This window comes from Podarcis muralis, chromosome 4 (assembly GCF_964188315.1).
Source record: "Podarcis muralis chromosome 4, rPodMur119.hap1.1, whole genome shotgun sequence".
Lineage (NCBI taxonomy): Eukaryota > Metazoa > Chordata > Lepidosauria > Squamata > Lacertidae > Podarcis > Podarcis muralis.
Window position 1 is genome coordinate 84,113,611 of NC_135658.1, and position 24,731 is coordinate 84,138,341.

The 24,731-nt window shown below is 40.7% G+C and overlaps 1 protein-coding gene across 2 annotated transcripts in view; it reads right to left on the bottom strand.

The window, feature by feature from the left end:
• The window catches only part of PCCA (propionyl-CoA carboxylase subunit alpha), a 225,965-nt gene that overhangs the window by 103,948 nt on the left and 97,286 nt on the right, over positions 1-24,731 (bottom strand). For both annotated transcript variants that reach the window (XM_077927686.1, XM_077927685.1), the window contains exons 15-18: positions 22,544-22,612; positions 21,023-21,098; positions 9,089-9,199; positions 3,029-3,131 (exon numbers count right to left, since the gene is read on the bottom strand). In XM_077927686.1, the coding sequence (XP_077783812.1) occupies positions 3,029-3,131; positions 9,089-9,199; positions 21,023-21,098; positions 22,544-22,612 (359 nt within the window). The remainder of the gene's footprint in view (positions 1-3,028; positions 3,132-9,088; positions 9,200-21,022; positions 21,099-22,543; positions 22,613-24,731) is intronic.

A 24,731-nucleotide genomic window follows, 5' to 3' on the forward strand; every position in this document is an offset into this window, starting at 1 on the left:
TCCTGCACAGCGAAGAAGCTAGTTGCGGCGGTAATGACTAGTCAGCTAGACTCAGAATAACTATTTACAGGATTTATTAAAAGGAAAAAATAAAAACCAGCAGAGTTTCTGCATACAAAACAAAGCAAAATAAATCCTCTCTTTCTCTCTCTCAAAACCATACACAGCACTTCTACTCCTAACAACACCTCACCTCAAACTGAGCTAGCAATCCCTTGATAACAGAGCAGAGTGCTGGTTGTTAACCAATCAGAGTGAGTAGTTTCTAGGTCAAGCAGACCTGGGCTTTCTGCCAAGAGTAAATTGACACCAGCCTGAGTTAATTGTGCGAAGCTAGAATCTGCAAGTTTCCCACGAGAACCAATTAACAGAAACTGAACAAGAACTGTAGTCAAGGCCAGAGCCACCTTTACACACTGCCCTCACCCCAACCAACTGCACATCCAGCATGGTCCTCCGCTGATGTTACTATACAGTTGGGCCAAGGGGTGGAGGTAGTAAAAGAATGTGAGGTAGAAGAGCAGTAGTAAAAGACAAGAAAGGGACAATCGCCCCTATGGCTACCACCCATTCCAATGAGTCACCTAAATCACAATGCCCCACAAGCCAATAACAATCAGGTGGAGCAAAAGTCAGCAGCAGTTATAAAGCCTGATGTTCTTTTTAACTCCACTTATTTTTCTGAGAAAAACAATTGTGTATTGTTTTTGTTGATAAATCAGCTTCACTGGCCAAGACAAATTCTGCAATTGGGTTATTGTTATAGTTCCCCAAGGTTTCATACACAAAAATGGTTATAAAAGCAATACACATTACAAATCATTAATAAGGACAGAAGAAGATCCTGCCTGATCAGAAAGTGGTCCATGAAGTACAGCATCCTGTTCTCACAATGGCTAATTAGATGCTTAGGAGAAGCCCACTAGCAGGACCCGAGTGCAGTTTCCAGCAACTGGTATTCTGAAGCACAACCCCTCTAACGTATAGAGATTTCCGTGCAAAGCAGACTTGTGGTAACTAATGCTAACTATGCCCTTTAGTCCTCCATTGGTTAGACAAACAGACACCTTCTCCAATGCAGAATCAGATATGTAACATGGTACAAGCACATGTTAAGGGTTGACGAAGTATACCATAGCAGGTTTTTCTTTTCTTTTTCTGCAAAAAGTTGCAGCCATTTATCTGCAATTTATTTTTTACTGCAGTCAGTATTTATTAAGAACCCTTTTAGTAAAAAAACAGGAAAACATTATTAGTTGTCATAATCACTAAGGACAGACCGAAAGGTAAATGGGTTTAAATTGCAGAGAGATAGGTTTAGGTTTATTATCAACAAGATTTTCTGACATAAGAGGAGGCAGACAATGGAATATAATCACAAAAAAGGGGGTCAGAGATCTCCATCACCGGATTTTTTTTTTCCTGATGTGCATGCAACACAAACAACTTGAATGTAAGTGGATTTTCTTCCTGACAGATGAGTCCAAATGATAGACCTGACAATCCTAAGGTTTTGTCTGCTAGTCTGCTTTCATTAGGAAATGTTATAGCTATTATCAACAAAGCAAACTGAGAGCATAGCTTGCTCAAAAAAAAGTAAACAAATCGTTCAAAATTCACTATATTGGAGAAGCTTGATATTTGGCCTGGAACACAAACAAGAACTGCCAGTTCTCCAATACTTATCGCACTTGACTCAAGACAAAAGTTGCAAAGCCCAACTAAGAGAGCAAGGTGAAGAAGGTAAGCGTATCTGACACAATATCGACTTAAGCAAACCCTTTCATGATGTCCAACAGAGGTGGCTAATGCTCCTATAGCTAGAGAGGTCATGCTTTCTTCACACAGGAAATAATAACTGAAATAAGATAATAAGGGAGGCTATATTTTCCTATATGCCTAGAGAGTTTGGATTACAAAATATTCTGTATTTATTATATAGCAATATTTGTATTTTGGAATTTGGGTGGGGGTTCCCCCCCCTTTATAAGATATTCTGTCAAATCACAAGTGCTGTGTTTGAATTAGGGATGCTGTTATTTTAAAAACAAAAACAAAGCTACTCTGTTTAACAAGCCAGCTTCATGACCAATGGTTAATGGAATCAGATTTGGTTTTAAACCAGGGTCTTTGGTTCAAATGTAAAACCAGGCCAGGTTTCTACAAAAACGAAACTAAGCTCTGCCGTGCTAGATAAGGAGACAGGAGGGGAGGCGTGTGAGCCCAACACTTTACTCACATTCATTCAGACTTCTCCATAAACTATGGCTTAGCATTATATGTCAGTACGGCCTATGGCATGGTCACTAACCTTTCTTTCCATGAATAAAGGGAATTTTCAGGTGAATTTTCCATTTCCCACTAACCAAAGGGATCTTTTCATGAGCACAAATCTCCATGTCACTATGATTAGGGTTGAAACAGTTAATTTACACACGTTCAAGATTTTGTACACATCTAGTAAAATCTCAAAACTTTTTTCTTTGAAAAGCAGGCTCACGTGACATCATCACAAACTGTCCCTGAAATTTTGAATTTCAGCAGCAGATTGTCAGAGATGACTGCTGTCTGGGAAGCACAAGCTTGTTGGACAAGTGGAACTAGTTGCATGATCTTCTGTATCCTGGTCTATGTCTATGCTACCTTTAACGCCAAAATCATTTCAAGCAGGAAATGGTCGCCTATTTAAAATAATTTGGTAACTGGTGGTACAGGGTTAGGTACACTTTTTATTTTAAAAAGGAAAGGAAAAAGTCTTATTGCATGAGTAGAATTCAGGGAGGGAATCATGAAATCTTGCAAATTCTAATCAGTTCCTTTGTCTGTGCAAAAGCACCATTAATAAATGTAAATCTGAAGAAATGTGCATGCACACAAAAGCTTATACCCAGAACAAACTTAGTTGGTCTCTAAGGTGCTACTGGACAATTTTTATTTTTTATTTTGACTGCGTCAGACCAACACAGCTACCTACCTGAACCATTAATAAAGTGAGTCAGTATACATGACTTTCTACAAACAAACTTACCTTGGAGTTCCCAGAAATCTCTGTGATCTAAGTCGTTCAAGCACATACAAAGACGCCGCTGTTACCAGTAGCTCCCTTTTTTCAGAGTCCTTCAACGTGTGTCCTAAGATTTCAAAATCAATTTTCAAAACTGTAATATGCATCAGAACCATTTTTACAAGATTTCATACCCTGCCCTTCAGTTCAGCAATAATTCTCAGGGCAGCTTAAAAAATGGATAAAACATAAATTACAGCAAAGAAAAAAAGGTGTAAAAACCAGTAGCAATCAGATTTAAATGTTTTAGAAGCCTAAAAAAATAAAGAGATATTTGCCTGACACTTGGCATTCCTCCCTGAGGAGAGAATTCCAAATGTTGGGTGCTACCTCTAAGAGGTCTATGTCCACGGTGATTACCCACCTCACTTCAGAAGGCAGGAGAACTTAAAATGTGCCTCTAAGTAGGTCTTCATCTGTCAAGCAGGTTTGATTAGGAGTAGGCAGTCTTTTAGATATCTGGGTCTCCAGTTTACCTTACTCTCACGCCCCACTTAGAAATTTCCCCCATTAGCCCAGTGGACATTCCCACAAGAAACACCATCTACATTTGATCCAAATTCAGAAGGGCTCTGCAACAAAGCATCTTCAGCACCAAATTTCAGCACTTTACTAATGAACCAATACCAACAATAAACGTCAAGCACGTTCCTACAATGGAAGAACTGGATTGTAACTACAGCATTGCAAAGCATACTGCGACTCAATTCTGCAGCTGATAATAAATTTGGGTGGGTATCTAAACCTCTTGAAGCAGCATAGGTTTCAGTTCTTTACTTGATAAAGCAAAGACTTGATAAAGCAAAGACAGTTCCTAGTAGGAAGCCACATGTCTCAGGACCGAATCACAGGATTGTGGGAAATGTAAAGAGGCATCTGTGCTGTTACGGAACTTCTGGGTGTTATTCAGAGAGAAGTATGAGCCAGGTCATAAGCAGCATCCAAATTGCTCTTGTGTTGCTTTTGCCATGGTTACCCAGGGCATCAGCCCTTGAGCAAACTTACTCTGGGTGCTGTAACATACTAAAGCATGGTACAAGAAATAAAAGAAGCAATGAAAATGGCATTAAAATCCATACAACATCTAGCTTAAAGGTAAAGGGACCCCTGACCATTAGGTCCAGTCGTGGCCAACTCTGGGGTTGCGGCACTCATCTCGCTTTATTGGCCGAGGAAGCCAGTGTACAGCTTCCGGGTCATGTGGCCAGCATGTCAAAGCTGCTTCTGGCGAACCAGAGCAGCACACGGAAACGCCATTTACCTTCCCACCGGAAGGTCCTACCGGTACCTATTTATCTACTTGCACTTTGACATGCTTCCGAACTGCTAGGTGGGCACGAGCAGAGACCAAGCAACGGAAGCTCACCCTGTCGCGGGGATTCGAACCGCCGACCTTCTGATCGGCAGGTCCTAGGCTCTGTGGTTTAACCCACAGCGCCACCTGTGTCCCAACATCTAGCTTAACCCATTACAATTTCTACAACAGGCAGAAAATTAATAAAGTGGCCCAACAAGACTCTCAGCTATTTTCAAGTAGTCCACAGAGAAGAAAGTGTGAAACCCACTGGTAAGAAAAATCTGTTTGCTGCCTCTGAGATCTTGGCCTCTTCTCCTGCCTAGAAGATACATGAAAAGGGACTATAGGAGGGAGTAAAGGAATCTGGTGAGCATGATTCTGCCACCTGAGCATCCCTGCTTGAGAAAAATGCCCACCAAGAGCTCCCCTTTAGAGCTATGGCAGCTGCTCGCCGCAAAATGTCTTGGGCTTTGAAGATACAGATGTGTACATGGAAGATCCTGCATAAAATATACTCTGTGTAAACTGAGGGGGGTTCATTAATAGCTAATAGAACACCTGTTTCATAATATACTATTATCTTTTTGGATCCTCTTCCAAACCAAAAAGTTGCAATAGTGTTTTGTTTGAATGAAGAGAAGCAAAGTAGAAACATTCTAACCTTCACCTATTTAAAGTTTGGGATCTTACTAGTTACAGGATTTGCAATACTAGTTACAGGATTTGCAATACTTTATTATATAGAAGCCTATCGAAAATCCGTCACTGCAGCATGCAAAGCAAAAGAAATAATGCCTTTTTTAAAAAGCTGCTTTGTGTTGATGAAAGCTGACACATGAGGAACATATACACTTGAAAATTAGCCTGAACATGTGTCAAGTACTCCACTCCAAGTAAAAATTTAATTAAAAGTTGCCAGCTGAGGTTAATAGGAAAGCTGTCAAGATATTTCATAGAATTAAAAGAAGTTGTAAAAAAAATATGTTTATTTTATTGATCCTTGAATTTTAAAAAATCTTGGGGGTTTTTTTCTAACACATGGGTACTTTGCGTTATACAAGCCTATTAGTAAAAGCATCATAATCAGACACCATATTTTTGAACATAAAAGGAATTGTTGATCTCAATGAGAAGCAAGGCACAGTAGAAATGGATTCCTGAAACTGACAGCTCCATTTATACAAATGGGTACAGGATTTCACACACCCAGAACTGGGAGGATGCAGTACCCTGCTAACCCCCCCCCACCTCCGCCCACCCAATTTTCCTATTTCATTGGGTAGTATTGCTAATATTTGAAGGATCTCCACTCCAATTTCATGGCTCCATTACCAGGTGGCTTTTCTCTAGTTGACCTCACTTTATACTGAATCACATGCAGAAAATACCATGAGGAAATACACATACTTTTATAGTGATTTCCACAAGTCTAATGGCACTAAATATTACTGTAGTAATCACAGAAATCACGACATTCTTTCACCACCAGTTTACACCAGTTATATGTATATTTTTGCCTGAAGACAATCACAGTGATAAAATGTACATATACAGGTAGGACCTTTATCTTTAATTAATACAATGTACTCAACAGCACCTAGCTGTTATTCAGTACTTAATAAATATTATAGAAATCAGTTTTGAGAGAGGAACTCTCTTTAAAGTTTATACACCTTTTTGGCTTATGCTATAGTGCAATGGAAGGTTTTCCTAAAGATGTTATGCAGCCATACAAAATATAAACTCAAAACTGTAAACCCAATAACCTAAAAAACAACACCCGTGATTCAAAGTTAGTGGCTTCTAAGTCATAATTTTGGAAGCTTCTTCCATTTCATTAACAGTACTATGAATTTGGGTCACCCAATACCTTCAGTTTACTAAATTAATTGTTACCAAATCTGTTGATACAAAGAGCAGAATGAGTAAACTGGTAATTAGTACTCTACAAATTCATGAGGGGAACATTATTTGGTTCAGAATAGGACCCTATCTCATGGGAGAAAATAGAAACGATATATTTGGGAAGTTAAGAGAAGATCATCATCATTTGTTGTTCTACAAAATGTTATGATCTGCTATTTATGATGCCACAGGCTGTAGCCTTCACCATGAGAGGGATGGTTGAGGAAACCAGCTAACATAGCCCCATCTGTAGTACTCACTTTTGCCTAACAAGTGGAAGTATTTATTTTCTGGCTGTCTCAACTAAATAGCCCTATAACCTCTGAAACTTTGGCTGTGCACATGCTCCCATTTCCTCTTCATCCAGTGTGCTTTCACTGGATCTGGGCCTTATTCGGGTTGAGGTGGCCATCTGTCATGGATGCTTTAGCTGAGATTCCTGTATTGTTGGGGGTTGGGGCTAGATGGCCATGAGGATCCCTTCCAACTCTATAATTCTATGCTTCTTCAAGACAGATCCAGATTGTAACAGGTCAGGTTGAGCAGCCCAGAGTCATCCAGGGTTGTCAGCGGATGGACTGTTAGGCAGGAGAGGGAAGAAGGCAGCGAAACTGCAAAGAGGGAACCACTTGTAAAGAAAAAGCACCACACAGGATCAGACCCTCCTGATAAGCAGGAAGTTCTGATGCTGCGCCCACCCCCTCCCAACCCTATTTTAAAAGAGAGTTTTAAAAATCCTTAGCACACACACACCTCAAATTACTTTGGGGGTGCATCCGTGTCATGGGGACAAAGGAGGCCCGGATCAGCCTGATCTGGGGGTAACAATTTGGGACCACAGGGTGGAACAGGCAATTCATGTACAGCCCCATTACTTACTGAACCAGTTAACTCACTGTACTGTGGGTAGTATGGTAAAGAAGCTGGGAATGGGAGAAAAGAGGAAGGCATCAGATATAGGTTGAACCAGTAACAAATTGAGATTTTAATAAGGGTTTTGAAAAGCAGCAATTTAATCCTTGTTGTGATATTTCCAGAAGAAATTGGGAACTGCAGGTCTGGGAGGGCTAAATTACAGCTCCCAGGATTCTTTGCTTTAAATGTATGGTATGTACTTAGCCCTGGTCTAGGCTTTCCCTACATTAGCTATGATCACAATTTCAGCTCATTATAACTCATTTTTAATTTTTAATTTTATTTATTTAACGAGATTTATATACCGCTTGATTGTAATAAAACCTCAACGAGTTAGCAGTGCAGCATCCAGTCTTCTTGTTTTTGGCTTTCGTCCTTCTTAACTGAGTCTTCTCAGTCCTGACTTCTTCGGATTTCTAGCTTTTCCCTCTCTCCTGAGTTTCCCAACTTGCCAACACTAACATTGCTCTTGCCCACTTTACTTAGATACACGACTGCTCCCTTGTCCACAGTTGTTAGTCAATCAGAATACTGGTAGTTTGTTTTAAGTTTCTAGTTCCCATAATTTTCTCCCCCCACTGTCTTTTAAGTTTCACTTCCCTGAGCTGCCCTTCTGAACTTCCTGTGACCTCTTAAACACCATGGCAAAAACAGCTTTTAAACATAAAGCAGCCATTTAAAAGCTAAGAACAAAATGGTTGAACAGATGCATTCCTTCACAACATATGACTTGGTAAAAAGCTTCGGTTACACAGCCCAAGCTGTGCAGCACTCACACATTGCCAAAATATAGAAAATGCACCACCAAAACACAGTATACAAATTGGGGGGGGGGGGGCTGCAAATGCGTTTAGAGGAAAATGTAGAAATAATTGCTATCATTTAAATAGAAATACAATACATCCCACCATATTGGGGAAGACTGTGACCTGTCTGCTGTACAGGCACTGTTTATGGGCAACTTCAAGACCTCTACTCTCCCTTCTTATGGTTCATTATTGTTAAACCAGATTAGACAGCCCCTCAAACAGAGGAAGACTTCAATAGAGGACTGCTCTCTTTCTGATATCCCTTCAAATAGAGGACTATAAAGTAGGATACATGGCCACTCTAACAGTCAATCACTAATTTAAGAAGAGAAAAATATATTCTCCGCCTCAACAGCTGAAGAGTGAAACAAATATTCACTATTACTATTTAATTATCACCGCAGTAACAGAAGTGAAGCATATACAGGAATCTTATAAAATCTCTCCTTGCTTACAAGATTTAACATCTTTTGGAACCCAGCCAGGGTAAATTCTCTCTTTCAAAAAACCTTTTCTTACTTGTCTATATTCTTCTAACTCTTAGTCTAAGTCTCTCCAAAAGCCATGTCCTGAGTCCACTTTCAATCAATATTATACTAATTAAATTTTTATTAGTGTAAATGAAATAAATTAGGAGTGCTCTTCCAGCTCTTGGTAAATCCTTGGGACTGAATAAGTACCCAACTTGCCATCATGCAGACTTCCAATGAGAAATAGATTCCTGGAACACAATGTAGTCAATGCTTTCACAGAATGCCAGCATTTATTAACAGCATGCCAGATTTTACTAGCTGAGGATGGGTTCGGAACCAGGCCACTCTCTTAAATCTTGCTATGGGAAAAAACTGTTTCGCTTCAAAGCAACATCAACTGGGTTCATAAAACCCAACTTGATTTTTAGTCTCCCTGGAAGTTGAAGGAAACAATTGCTTTAATTTTCAAATACACTATTATTTTTAAAAGTAAAATTAGGGAGACCAAAAAACCAAGTTCAAAGAATAATTAGAAAACCATTTCAGAGGAAATTTTCACACATGACCCCACCCCCAGCCATCCCTGCTCCCAGCCAAATGCTTAACATTTCCATTAAGGACCAACCTTTAAAGCCATCAGGATACACGTCTGGAAGAAATTTTGTGTTGATGTCTCCCTGGACAAAGCGTGGATGGATGATCACTTCCCGTAGTAATGCAATATTGTGGGCCACACCTGGAAGCACAGTAATATTTAGACATCTTAGATTATTAATGAATGCTGAAATAACAAAGGGTACCTGGAATAGAATGGACATGCTCTGCAGAGATATTTAGAGTGCTGGTGTTTGGAGTAGGTGGACAACTCAGAGCACCCTAACGAAAGATCCAGATGCAAAATGTATGGATAAATGTTATTTTACAATATTGCATTGTCATTAAGCTTGGAACTTACAGTTGCACACAACAAATATTCAAGTGGTGCACATAGCCAGGTTAAATCTGCCTATCCTTTTTCTACAACAGGAAACAATATAACTAGACAGAATTCTACAGGTCAGAACAGAAAAGGATATTTAGGCTTTCTGTTCCTCTACCTGAGGACTATGGACAGTCTTTCTGTGTTCATTTTGGGCTGAAACATTTCTAAGCCATTTTCTCCTATATTGTGATATTATTGTTATTGTTATTGTTATTTTATGTTGTTCTTCCCCCTTAAACACTGAGACACAGCCTATACATCTTACTGATACAGCTTAAGAACCAATTCTTAAACAATGAACACTTCAAAGCTTGTTATATTGTAAGATGCTGGGGATATGATTAAGCTAAGTCAGTCTATGAACCACCTGTTAACTTTGAAACTCACATTCCCATGTCAACTGCAGTAAAATATTTGTAACTGGACTCTGCAGTCAAAATAACTTTTAATACCATTGTATCAAACATAATCCACATTCAGGGTAACAAAAATTCCCAGACAAACATGTAAGATTAAGGAAGGAATACATAGATATTCAACTTGTAAATACGAAAAGCCACCGATGAAAATACTGCAACACATATTTGTTTCCTGAGTGCAAATTCAGCAGTTATGCACATAATGCCACACGTTCCCAGACTTGAGTAAATGCTAAAAAACACAATCCACTTTTTTACTTCTTGACCAAACTGCTGTAAGATCCCTGGTGATATGATAGCTGATGACTGATGACAGGGATCTCCTTTTCTATTGATTGCCCCAAGAACTAAAATCAAATATTATTTTTATTCATGCCAAACTATGTGGAGAGAAATCAGAAGCTCCTGCAATCCATAGGACCTAGTATCATGAAAATGTAAATAAGCACTTTAACATGCAATTTTCCCTTTCCATAAGAGCTCACAAGTCTATCTTCAGCTATTTCTAACACCAAATTTGGGAGGCTTAAGCAAACCTACTCCACCAAACGACTTGAAAGCCGTGGTGCTCTAGCCTCAATCACAACGTTCCTAAGACTTCAGAAATTTCAAAGTATGATTTGCAGTTTAGCTTGACCTCAGTGAAAGTTCACAAGGTATCCCCCATCTGTGTGAATAACTATGAGGCTACAGAAATCTGGACCCCTATAGGAGTTTACTCTTGGCTACCTGCTGCTTCCAAAACACCAGCCAGACATTAACCCCACATTCTCACAGGATCAAACAGAGGCCAGTCTCCATGCGCACTGAACTATATATTACATCCATCGTGCAATGATATTTCCTTCTGTACCACATTTGGTAATCCAAGCAGCTGAGACCAAAGCCACAAAAACTGGAAACATAATGAAATCTGTAACTTCTGTACTGTTCATTCACAATGCCAAAAAACCGGGGGGGGGGGGGGGCGCCACAGAAAATAAGAATGATGTTGCAGATTTGTTCTATGTCCCAAGAAGCGGATGGGGCACACACAAATGGTAAGATTTGCCTGGGTAACGGGGATGATGGACACAAAAGCTTGGATTTGCATTGTAAACATTCCCTTCCTTTTTTTATTCCACACAGTATAATAAGGCCTCTCTCTCTCTCTCTCTCTCTCTCTCTCTCTCTCTCTCTCTCATTCATTTATTAGTCATCTGACAGTCTCTAAGCACTTACAAGTTTTAAAATCATGAAGCATGGCATAAATTCAGTAGAAAAGAACAATACATCACAACAAGAGACACACAATAACCTATAAAACAACCCTAACAAAATATCAAAGAACCCACACTCAATAGACAGGAGAATAATCATAATCCAACAAATTCCCAAGAGAATAGATTAGTTGGAAAAGGAGTGTTGGTGAGGGGACCAGATAGATACCATCTTTCAAAAATTTAATACGCATTTTCCCGCTGGCTGTTCTGTGGCCATGGCTGGTAACCACTAATACAAGATTTGAGTAGGGCATCCCTACTTCCCTAGTCCCAGTCACTTCTAATGCACTAGACCAGGGCGCCCCAATTTTTCATACCAAGTAGAACGCAAGAATACTTCAACCCTGAACCCGCGGGCAGCACACTGTTTTGTCACACTGCCTTCCCAAAACCAGCTAAGCAAGGCGCTGGGCTTGGGGAAGGATGCTTGAGGCTCTGGTAGCTCCTTCCCAAAGCTGGAAAAACACTAACTAGGCTTTGGAACGAAGGTGGGAGGATTCAAGGACCCTGTCAGAGCCCTCACACCTTCTTCCCAAAGCCCAGCACCTCACCCAGCTTGAGGAAGGCAGCACAAGGGCCATGGGGGGCATCAAATGTTGCAGAGGGCTGCCAAAAAAGGCCTCAAGGGCCACATACCGGCCGATCCTGCACCAGACCGTGCAACAATGAAGGCTGTTGGCGCGAACTGCCAGTACGAACTACCAAAACATTTTATCTCCTATCTCCAAAACAGAACTGAAGCAACAATTTATCAACAACTTTAAATAATGGGGGAAAGAGGGGGAGGAATGAAGAGATTTGCCCATATGTCCTTTATCACCGGAGTCTTTATATTTATCATGGAATCATACACATTGTAAAAAAATTATACATAAATGGTATGAATGTGGTGATCTACAAGTCATAGAATTTAATTAGTAAAATTCAGAATAAGCTGACTGTTGTACCTCATCATTCATGGGAAACATTCTTCAGTGTAAATATTTACTGACACTAAACATATTCTGTGTTGATTAGCCCTTTTTACAATATTAAGCTTCTGTCAACTTGACATTCACAAAACACAAATCTGCATTTATCCATGTAAACTTAATTGGTGTCCTACATGTCTCTCCATAGATAAACAATTCAATATATTTAACTTGCTGAGAATTTTAATTGTGTTAAGTGGAATGGAAAGAACTTTATTTGCATAGTTATTAGTTGCAAAAGCATTAAATTCATTTTTATGAGAGATTTAAATTGCATAATGATAATTGAGCTTTGCTGCTTTGAAAGACTATCTTAGAAATGCACTGTACATGTTGGCATTTAATAGGTATTCCATTTTATTCAAATAGTACTAAAGGGGAAAAGACAAGAGAATTAAGATCTGCTGCATTCTGCCTCTTGAAAATCATTATGAAAAATAAGTGAAGGAAAAACAACGTTCAGTGCCAACAATGTAACTCCATGTTTGCTGCAAAAATGTTGTGCTTGAATCAATGTGCCATTTGTCAAATACAAATATACAGCCCACATCACTTGGACCTATATGAAATAAGCTTATGGAAGATGCATTTGATTTTGCTATTATATTCAGGTTCACATCCTTTTAAAATTTCAATACAGCTTACACTTAACTCTCAAGGCTGCAACAGTAAAGGTAAAGGTAAAGGGACCCCTGACCATTAGGTCCAGTTGTGGCTGACTCTGGGGTTGCGGCGCTCATCTTGCTTTATTGGCCGAGGGAGCCGGCGTACAGCTTCCAGGTCATGTGGCCAGCATGACTAAGCTGCTTCTGGCAAACCAGAGCAGCGCACGGAAACATCGTTTACCTTCCCGCCAGAGCAGTACCTATTTATGTACTTGCACTTTGACGTGCTTTCGAACTGCTAGGTTGGCAGGAGCTTGGATGGAGCAACGGGAGCTCACCCCGTCGCGGGGATTCCAACCGCCAACCTTCTGGTCGGCAAGTCCTAGGCTCTGTGGTTTAACCCACAGCGCCACCCGCGTCCCTGGCTGCGACAGTACTATGTGCTAAAGATTACCTCCATCCCACAAAATTCTATGGCTTTTAGCAACAGCTCCTTAGCATGCAGTGTTAAGGGAGAGGGATCAGCCCGGGGGGATTTGCACTGGGGCATCAGCAATGGGAGAAGGATTAACCCCTTCCAACACATGGTGCTCCCCTTCCCCCTCCACAAGCCAAGGTGCTGCTCTTGATAATAGTTGCTTTTAGTGCTAGCACATGCACAAGTAGTCAGAAACGGATTAACCAAGGGTCAGCAAACTTTTTCAGCAGGGGGCCAGTCCACTATCCCTCAGACCTTGTGGGGGGCCGGACTATATTTTGGGGGAGGAAAAGAACGAATTCCTATGTCCCACAAATAACCCAGAGATGCATTTTAAATAAAAGAACACATTCTACTCATGTAAAAACATGCTGATTCCCAGACCAGCCGCGGGCTGGATTTAGAAGGCGATTGGGCCGGATCTGCCCCCAGGCCTCAGTTTGCCAACCCATGGATTAACGCATTCAGCATCTACAGTGGCCCTTAACAATTATAAAGAGATGTACCGCAATGGAAAAGTTTATTAGGTACATGCAAGAGCTTGTGGAACTCCCCCGCCATTATTCACCCTGTCTTTGCTGCAGCTCTTAATGTTCCCATTGTCCTCTCTAGAAACTTTTTTATTTTTAAGGTTACTGGAGGATTTGTTTCCTGAAAAAGTCGGAAGCCTTGCTGCACAAGTAGGGTTCACCACTGAGCCCTCTAGATCAAAAGCTAACTGAGCTAGTACAAATAAAATGATGGTACCTCTGCATATACATCAATATACATATGTATCAATATGCCTAACAAAACTGCTTTTTCAGGTACAGAAGCTGGACATGCAGTGCAATCCTAAGCATGTTTATTACAAGTAACCCCAGTTTTCAATACAGGAGCTTATGCTCCAGTAAGTATATTTGTGATTTCTGCCTCGTGGAGCTAAGAGGGCTTTGGCTGGGAAGGTTCCCACCCATCCTCATTTAGTTTCACTCGCTACAACCCACTGCCAGAAAGAGTTTAGACTATTTCATAAACAAGAAGCATGAAATTTGTGCAGAAGCAAAAAGCAAGTACTCAAAATAAATTCTTCTTCAATTCCTTTTCCTGGCATTTCCCCCCCAGACTATTTTCTTATACTTTCCACACTGTTCCCACTACCACAGCTACACTTTCTTTCTATTTAATCTACTCTGGGTCAGGTTCAGCCTTATTTCATATCTCCTTTTCTTTCTCCCTACTGTTAACCTCTCCTGCCCCCAAAGCTTCTGTTCTTTGAAATTTCTGTTTTTGTCTTCTCTTGTTCTTTTCTTCACTGTGCCCTGTAGTAATAATTCCTGATCTGCACCCCAATTGTTTTCAGCGCAGCTTCCATTCTATGATTTGCAACCAACGAAAGAAAGCTTGCTTTGATTTACCCCGGGTCTGTATTCCAACGGATTTAATGAAGATATATGTCTGTGCAGAGCAGGGGTCATGGGTGTGGAAACTATGAACATGCCCTGCCCCTTTTAAAACACCCAAGTATAAATGGCCTGAAATTGAGGCTACATTCCCAGCAACAAGTGCAATACCATGGGACTATATGCTTTGGAAAGGCACTCAAGGTCAATTGTAACTTGTCATGTTCTTACTACAGGCTGTTACCAAATTGTGTCTACAATGGTATCTGTCACAGAATTTCCTTTCCTTTCCTCCCCCAACCCCCGTCTATTAACTATCCTGGTACAAATATTCTCGAGGTTTCCTTACATATGCGCTTCATCATCTCAGAAGGGCAGGCTTCTGTTTTTAATTATTTTATCTCAAATGCTGTTTGTGCATAATTGCATCCATGTACCTATGTGCCACAGTACAGTGGTGCCCCGCAAGACGAATGCCTTGCAAGACGGAAAACCCGCTAGATGAAAGGGTTTTCCGTTTTGGAGGTGCTTCGCAAAATGAAAATGTCTTGTGAGTTCCTGCAGGGTTCCCCCCCCCCTTTTCCCAAGCCGCTAAGCCGCTTATCAGCTGATCCGCTAAGCCGCTAAGCCGCTTAACAGCTGATCCGCTAAGCCAAGCCGCTTAACAGCTGATCGCTAAGCTGCTTATCAGCTGATCCGCTAAGCCGCTAAACAGCTGATCGCTAAGCCGCTTATCAGCTGATCCGCTAAGCCGCCTATCAGCTGATCCGCTAAACCGCTAATAGCGCTAATCTGCTAAGCCGCTAATGGGCTTGCTTCGCAAGATGAAAAAACCGCAAGACGAAGAGACTCGCGGAACGGATTCTTTTCGTCTTGCGAGGCACCACTGTAACTATGTGCATGTGTGCCACAGTATATTTGATGGGAGTTTGCTGAAAGGAGAGGTGTGTGGAGCATTGAACAAGAACCACCGCCAGGGTCTGAGTTCTTGATATAGCTTCCATTCATTTTATTATTATTATTATTTGAAATTAATAGATTAACTTGCACAATGGTCCTCAACCCTAGGCCTAATTCTATGCAGGGGAGGGAAGCTTGGAGAATGGGTGGAGCACTTTGAACAGGCACTATCTCCAGCAAGAGCAATCTATCCCTTCTCCAGTAGGCTGCAGAAGGTGGAAGAAGAGGGAGGAGGATGGGAGAAGTAAATGATCATGGTGGCCCTGCCTGCCTTTGGTCCGGCCCCACTCTCCACCAGTTGTAACTCTGCCCACCATTAGTTTGCAGCTCCCAACAGAGCAGGGAAATGGCTCCCTACACCTGGCCTATATCAATACAGTGGTACCTCAGGTTACAGACTCCTTAGGTTACAGATACTTCAGGTTTTCAGACTCCGCTAACACAGAAATAGTACCTTGGGTTAAGAACTTTGCTTCAGGATGAGAACAGAAATCGCCCGGTGGCGGCGCAGCAGCAGCAGGAGGCCCCATTAGCTAAAGGGGTGCTTCAGGTTAAGAACAGTTTCAGGTTAAAAACGGACCTCCAGAACAAATTAAGTTCTTAACCCGAGGTACCACTGTAATGCACATTTGTTCTTACGATACCTCAAAATTTTGCATAAAAAACAAAGAAAAAGTAAGAGTACAAAATGTAATGCATATACTTTCTATGGCTGATCAAACAAAAAAACAATTTGTATTGTTGTATATTTATCTCCAATCTATGGAGAGAGGTTTTTCTTTTCCTCTAACACTATATTATATAATTATTATTTATTACATTCTTATACTGCCCTGCATAGGCAGATCTCAGGACGGTTCACAACTTAAAATTACAATACAGTGGTACCTCGGGTTACATACGCTTCAGGTTACATACGCTTCAGGTTACAGACTCCCAGAAATAGTGCTTCAGGTTAAGAACTTTGCTTCAGGATGAGAACACAAATCGTGCTCCGGCGGCACGGCAGCAGGAGGAGGAGGCCCCATTAGCTAAAGTGGTGCTTCAGGTTAAGAACAGTTTCAGGTTAAGTACAGACCTTCGGAACGAATTAAGTACTTAACCCGAGGTACCACTGTATAAATTAAATACAAGATAAAGTAAATTAAGCCTGGTTTTCCCCCATGTTCCTGTCAGACATTCTAAACTGTATCCTGGGGATTTGAATAACTGGCAGGAGAAACATGACTCGATACTCAGCCATGATAGGAGGGGGGGCAGGAGATCAGTGATCTTTTCTACAAGGGCTACGAATATATTTGGGAGGATTTCATTACATTGATGTCATTTATCGAGAGCAGGTATGAGCTACTATGGACTTTTGAGTCTTTACAGTAACAGCAGCAAACACAAGTCCCCCAGCAGCACAAAACCTAGGCCAGACACTGGTTGCAAAATTATCACCATATTAGCAGAGCCTAGGGCTTGCCGATCAGAAGGTCGGCAGTTCGAATCCCTGTGATGTGAGCTCCCATTGCTCGGTCCCAGCTCCTGCCAACCTAGCAGTTCAAAAGCATGTCAAAGTGCAAGTAGATAAATAGGAACCGCTCCGGCGGGAAGGTGAACGGCGTTTCCATGCGCTGCTCTGGTTCGCCAGAAGCGGCTTAGTCCTGCTGGCCACATGACCCGGAAGCTGTACGCCGGCTCCCTCAACCAATAAAGCGAGATGAGCGCCGCAACCCCAGAGTCGGTCACAACTGGACCTAATGGTCAGGGGTCCCTTTACCTTTACCTAGTGTGTCACTAGCCAAGGGATTAGCTAAGGAAAACTTGACTCTAGTTGGCACACCTCCCAGAATTCCTAGCCCAGAAATCCAGAATTTTCCACAGGAGCATTTTTTGTTTTCAACATTTGACACTTCTATGTTATACGCCAAAGAAAGGAAGGGTGGAGATTCTGTCTTTGATGCATAATGATACAATGATCTCAGACTGTATGTTCGTTCCATCCACATTTTTTCCTGAACAAGAACCAAGTCTATTATGTCCCCTATCAGTGGGGATTTTAAAGAAAAAATTCACAACTCATTTATGAAGTAAAGATTACAGGACACATTAAGCCCTACTCATCACTGCTGTCGCTGTGTGTGAAATCTTCTACAAATTCAGTAAAGTGTCATGTTCAGAATAAAGCATGCAAAACGATAACATTCATGCTGACTAAGCACAATTGTGCTATTTTGTTCATCTGAATAACTTATCTTCAGTAAAGGGTATGCTTTTCTGTTGCCAATTTAAAAAACTACACAGGCTTGAACACTTTGAAGATTTTTAATTACCCTAAATAAAACAATGTAAGGCAATGTAAAAGAAACTTGTCCTCTGGATTTGAAGGCAATAATGTATCTGAATACCAGTTGCTGGAAGTCACAGGTGGGGAGAGTGGCTCCTGTGCTCGAATCCTACTTGCTGGTTTCCCCACTGGCATCTGGGTGGCCACTGTGAGAACAGAATACTGCACTAGATGGCCTGATCCAGTAGGCTCTTTTCATGTTAATTCATGATGCATTCCTTCCACACAGGCTACATCGATTCAAGAATGCAAACCCTTTCCCCCCCCCCCATGCACTTGGTTATCCTTGACTATTAAAATATTTTGGTTATTTGATCCAGACACGTGCTATAAAATATCATCAAATTCAAAGATTCACACTTTTTAATTAAAAACAGCAACACAGGTATTGCATCTAAGTAGGCCCACTGAAATAACTGGACAGGCTAGTCATGCCAAACACCATTTATTTCAATGAATGGCATTCAATATTAGTCCAAATCAAAGCAGACCCACTGAAGTTACTGGACATAACTTAGATTCATTAACTTTAATGGGTCTACTCTGAATGGGACTTAGCTGAATAAAACCCAGTGGATCTGTTGTGAATGTGACATAGTTGGATACTACCCATAGTAAAAAATATTTTGATAAAAAGCAGATCCTATTCTTATCCTGAATATTTTTGCTTTACTTTTTGCTCTAGGCAATTTGCTTCTTTTTTAGTCAAATTTAGCAAACTACAATGTACAGCATTCTCCCCTTCATCCAATATTATAGCCATTAACCTCTTACATTTAAAATAATATCACTGGCACGGTATGCTGCTGTGGCTGTAACACAAATCTATCGGCATTTTAAAAATTTAGTGATCTTTAACAGAGCCTTTGGGCTGTTGCAGAATTCAGGATTCCAACCAATGCCAATCAGGCCAATCAGAGTTAGAAAAATTGGAAATATGTTTTGCAAACTGGAACAGTCAACAGAACATGTAGCTTTACTTCGGTTCAGTTTTGTTTAAAACGAACAAATCACTCTTTTTAAATTTTCACGCAATATAAACATACAATCCTATTTTAGAGTTTATACTCCCAATGGAATATTCTTCAATTAGGAAAATCCTTAAGGCACTTTTGGGAACACAAGTTTGATCCCAGGCTCCAAACGTGCTCTGATATGTGCACTGAGTTCCAAGCAACAATGGACTTCCCTTTCACTCCAACATCAGACACCAACCTGCAGTTGACACCAACATTGTAGTGATTTAGGAACTCAACATGTGCCAAAAAACCTTGGCTCCCATGTGCATGAGGGTCAGGGCAAGTATGTTTTATATTAGCACTAAAAATAAAGCCAGATATTATTTTGGCTATTCTTGCGCCTTTGGCCAAATGCTGCGTTCCGATTGTGTATGGAACTGAGAATCTTTGGGATTCAGATGACAACTGTCCAATTGAGCCGCATTTTTACAGCAGACAAAAAAAAAAAAGCTGTACACCTAAGTAAGAACCACGTTAGAAAAACAATAAAAGGTAAGAAGTACAATTTTGCCAGGATTTTTCAGCAGTTGGATGGATTTCATTAAAGACAGAAAGAGACTTGTTGAAGCTCTCAGGTTACTGGTCTCTTCTTTCTGTGAAAAGGTCACATAAGCAGTGGAGAAGTGGGAAAGGGGAGCGGGCTTTCTATATTTCTTTCTTTTAATGCACTGATTTATTGGAGTTTAGCAATGGGGGTAATGTGGAAAGACATCAAGCAACTGGAAATCCTGCAGTGTTGGATTTACACGGTTATCTCTAATGGAGAAAAGTAAACCTCAGAAGGAGACAACTTGCTTTGAGAGATGAGGAAAATGACACCCCTCCACCGAAATCCTGTTTCTAAATATTATCACATCACCGTCTTTACCGACTGGTAGGCAAACACTAATAAATACACATAAAAAGAATTGGGAGAAGGAAGGAATATACATTATTTGCATGTGACTGCAAATGTCATGTTATACCCTGGCCTGCATTCCATAAACATTTTTTATCAGAAAGTACACCTTCCAAACTTACAGGTTACTGCTACAATGCCAACTTTGAAGCAATAGCTCTTCCCACATGTGACCGTTTCCTAGTGGCAGTTTGATAACATCAACATCAAAAATAAATTGAAGCTGAAGGAAAAGACAAGCTAATAAAAATAATAGGCGAGGGGAAACTTTTCATATTGCTTAAAGGTAAAGGTAAAGGTACCCCTGCCCGTACAGGCCAGTCTTGACAGACTCTGGGGTTGTGCGCCCATCTCACTTAAGAGGCCGGGGGCCAGCGCTGTCCGGAGACACTTCCGGGTCACATGGCCAGCGTGACAAAGCTGCATCTGGCGAGCCAGCGCAGCACACGGAACGCCGTTTACCTTCCTGCTAGTAAGCGGTCCCTATTTATCTACTTGCACCTGGGGGTGCTTTCGAACTGCTAGGTTGGCAGGCGCTGGGACCGAACAATGGGAGCGCACCCCGCCGTGGGGATTCGAACCGCCGACCATGCGATCGGCAAGCCCTAGGCGCTGAGGCTTTTACCCACAGCGCCACCCGCGTCCCATATTGCTTACAATACAGCAAAGGCTACATGCAGCTGCTCAAACAGGACAGAATGAGGAACAGAACTCTGGGAGCTAAGAAACTGTGGGCCAAATAATCAGAACTGCCAGATATAGGGAAATAGGAGGTCTAATTACTTTTATTTTTATTTAGCAAAACATATATATCGTTTAATTGTGCTAAAATCTCTATACAGCTTAACAAAAACATTTAAATTATTTAAAACTTCAAAAAAGTAAGTAAAATTGAAGGTAGAAAGATTCAAACACATCCACACCCACATGTCTGAATAAGCTTACCTGGATAAAATGTTCAGAGCAAGCATTGAAAAGAGTCAACTTTCTAGCACTGGTATAATCTAGTGTAGCTATTTTACATATACAGTTATTTATCTGGTAAGAAAACTGTGTCACTTTGTGTAGTATTAAATTTTAAGAATGCAAAATAGTAAAATGCATAAATTAAAGCAGCCTGATGTGCCGCAAAACAAACCAACCAAATATTTTTTTCTTAATTTAACACAATTTTCCTTGAATTTGTCAAAGTAACATTTCAAAAGCTTTTCCATGGACAATTGCATTAGAACCCCATATTATTGAATTTACCTCTAATAACGTAACTATCCAAGGCCTCTTCCATTCTTCGCAAAGCTTCAGCTCTGTTGGATCCATAGGTGATCAGCTAAAGCACACATACACAAAATGATATATAAAAATGATATATAAAAATTTAGGACCATCAAAATATTATTTGGTGGTAGAGGTTTACAACTTTCAGTTTTTAATGCAATTTTAAAATGTTTTAAATATTTTTATTGTTTTAGCTCTTGTTGGCCATCCTAGGCACCTTTGGGAGGAAGGCCAAGATACAAATTTAGCAAATAAATATTTTGAGACTATCCAATGCTTACTTTAAAGGTAAGCAAGATGCCACAAAATCACCATATCCACCATGTGCTTAGTTACCTTCATGCCAAATGGTCACTATGGCACATGCCTCTGAGTTATGTGTATTTTGCACTTTTGATGTGAGCGACAATAAGATCATTTCTTGGTGAAAAACTGAGCCTGACAGTGGCGGTCTGCAAACTCCAGTGTTTCTCCTGTACAGCAAACCTCAGTTGGGACTCCTTGGTTTATCAGGGAGTTCAGACAATGAAACCAGTAGGGAGTTGACTTAAACACAGGTGGTGAAGTGTATACAACAAAACCAAAGTAGGAACCCATTTGAAATCGTCCTCTAGCATTAAAAAAAAAAGCTGTCCAGCAAAGCCCTTCTAGGTGGTAACAAGATTTCAACATGACCCTACAACCCTTGGATTATTATTGGTTCAGACATTGATGCCAATATTGGTACAGTTCCTCTTCTAGTCTTAGTTCCTGCAATTGGTTTCAGCTGATGTGGCATATGGATATGGGCTTTAAGGGCTTTAGCCTGCCACCAGTATTCTTAACCCCTGCCCAAACTAAGCCTCCTGGTTGTATATTGTGCTCAAATAGGCTTAGTTTGGTCAGACTGAGTATACACTTCCAGAGTTAACACTAAATACATTACTTCTGGTAAATGAGCCACCATAGCTGCTAGAAGGCTGTGTAAATTTGTGTCCCAGGCTTTTTTACTCATCCACCCATGTGAAACCAAGGGGTGAATTGTTTGTCGGATGTGAAATTTTATTCAGCTCTCCTACTACACTACAAAAACCAGGAAACATGGGGATCAGGAAACTATGGTTAATTTGTTTCTGGTTTAATTGTGGCTCAAAACAATGGCTCGATGCACTGGCGAAAGTTTTGTTTATATCTTGCCTTGTTTATATCTTGCCTTATTAAATGGAGAAATGATCCCCTGGATACAGCCAATGTTTTCCCTGGATTTCACAGTATGACAAAGAATTTAAGAATTTCCATCTTTTAACTGTTTAAGGGGGTAGATACACTTTCATTTTTGGATGTTTACCTTGATTAGAAAATAATGGTTTTTTTTGTTATTAAAACCACTTTTACTACTGAAATCCCTGAAGCTATTTTAACCCTAACACCTGTCACATATTTTTACCTGAAACAGTATAATGTCACCAAACATTATATATAATTTCTTTTTTAACTAGGGGGAGGTAGTTAACTCACTTTTGAAATCATAGGATCATAATAAATGCTGATTTCACTTCCTTGCTGTATGCCACTATCAACACGTACCTACAAAAGAGCGAGACAAAAGAATATTACCACAGGCAAAAGAAGAGTCAGTGTCAAGAGTCGGAATAGTACGGCAAGAGCTCAGGGCCCACAGACTAGCAGAGGGCCCACTGCTGACTTCAGACGATGGTCCAGTTTCCTGTTTCACAATGGGAGTGGTGTCCAGTTGAAGCAAAAAGTATGCACACAAATTCACACTCTGCCGCCTCCTCTAAGCACACTCCCACTAAGATATGAGAGATTGCCTCAAAAGCCCCTGTGACAATTGCTGAGCCTCTAGGGCAAACATCTTGTCTCTTGTTGGGACTTGGGAGAAAGGGGCACAATAATGTACTCCTTGGAATAGAAGTTAATTACTGCAAAGCTCCTTCTTGGCATCTCTTAAACTGGGAAATGGATGCCTGCCCCCAGAGGTCCAGGTAATCATACATCTCCTAGTTTGGAAGATGCTCCAAGAAGCCAAAGGGAGGGCTTGGCCTCCAAACATCATGATGGCCCCAAAATATCTCTTCCATGAGGAAAATGAAGTGTGTTTCAGAGAACTCTGAGAGACAGCAAGGTCACATTTCTGCTGGGAGGAACTTCTGGAAAAAGCAATGCCATAACACTCCTGTGGACTTTTAATCATCAATGGAGCTAAAAGGAGTACAAAACAGTTTCTGCTGTGAACTCCTTTAAGTGTCCTTCCCAATGAGTGGGTAAAATGAAGACTTAACGTGGATGTAATATGTGTGTGTGTTTATAAAGTGATTGGAGGAAGAGTATAGAATCTAAGAGTGTAAAAGAACAGTGTGGTGTAGGGGTCAAGGAGACAGAGCTCTGATGGGGAGAGAGAGCTATATAAGGCAGATTCAACAAGTAAAGAAGTGGGGGGGGGAATATTCCACAAAAACCCACAGTCATGGGCAAGTTATCTTTGTTAGCAGTCCATCGGTCAACATTATTTCACTTTACAAACCCTCCTAGAAGTATTTATATCCTGACACTCTTCTTTCTCTTCAGAGTCCAACTTTAAAAATAAGACATTTACAGAGGACCGGGTTTTGCAATTCTCAGATCTAGAATTTTCGTTGTCCAATTTAACTAGTGCCCCACCAAAACGCCCATGTAACTGATATATTGCATCAAAACTTTACATAAATGCATCATCTGGGCCTCACCCCAGAAGGGCTGCTACAGAAACTTTAAAGTTCTGCTTATCAGCTCTATAGAAATACCAATACTCTAGCTTTCATGTCTGCAACACTTTCTTTTTCTTCCTCACTCTCATCTGTAGCATATTTTTCTTCTGATGATAGCATTCCCCTGAGGATTTAATGTTTACACAGCTTTTTCCATGGCTTTGCTTTATAAGGATACAGCTGCAATTAAAGTTCTGATTCTGCAACTCTTGTGGAGGGAGGAGGGAAAAAACACACAGAGAGAGACAAGATATGTCTTTGAAGAACCTGATAGCTGTTAGTCAGCCAACAAAATTCAGTATTACTGTTGATCTTTGTTTTCTTCTCTTGGTTTGATTTCTGCAAGAGTGGCACTGAGGTTATCCATATAAAAGTTTCAAAATGACTAATTCCTGAATAAATATTTGTTAAGATTGTTGCTTTTGAAATCTGGATAGCACGCTACTCACAACACCAACAGGATAATTCAAGACCATTCTGGTAATCTTAAAAAGAAACACCAAATGAGACTTGCTGGAGTGGAAGAGGTTTAATATGAAATACTCTGCTTGGGTTTGGCAGGGAGGGGGAAATGGGGCTTAGAAACCCCCTTCAATCTTCACCTGGGGGAAGAAACCCTTGTAATAAAACAGCAGCTCATCTGTCTGTAGCAAGGCAGAAAGAGGTCAACCCAACGGCTGTTAGGCTTTTAGATTTTAATTTAGGCAATTATCAAGGGGCCAGATGTAGAACCTCTTGTCTACAGTATCCACATGAGGTCACACTGATGACTTTATTATCCAAATGACATGTCCTAATAGGCTTTATTCTCTGCAATGAAAACTGCATCACATTTTTTTTCCTGGTAGAAAAAAAAAAGATAAACAGTGCCTTTATCATAGTAAGAGTACATCTTCATTAATGCAGGCCGCAGAACTGTAATGGCAGTTGTCAAGCAC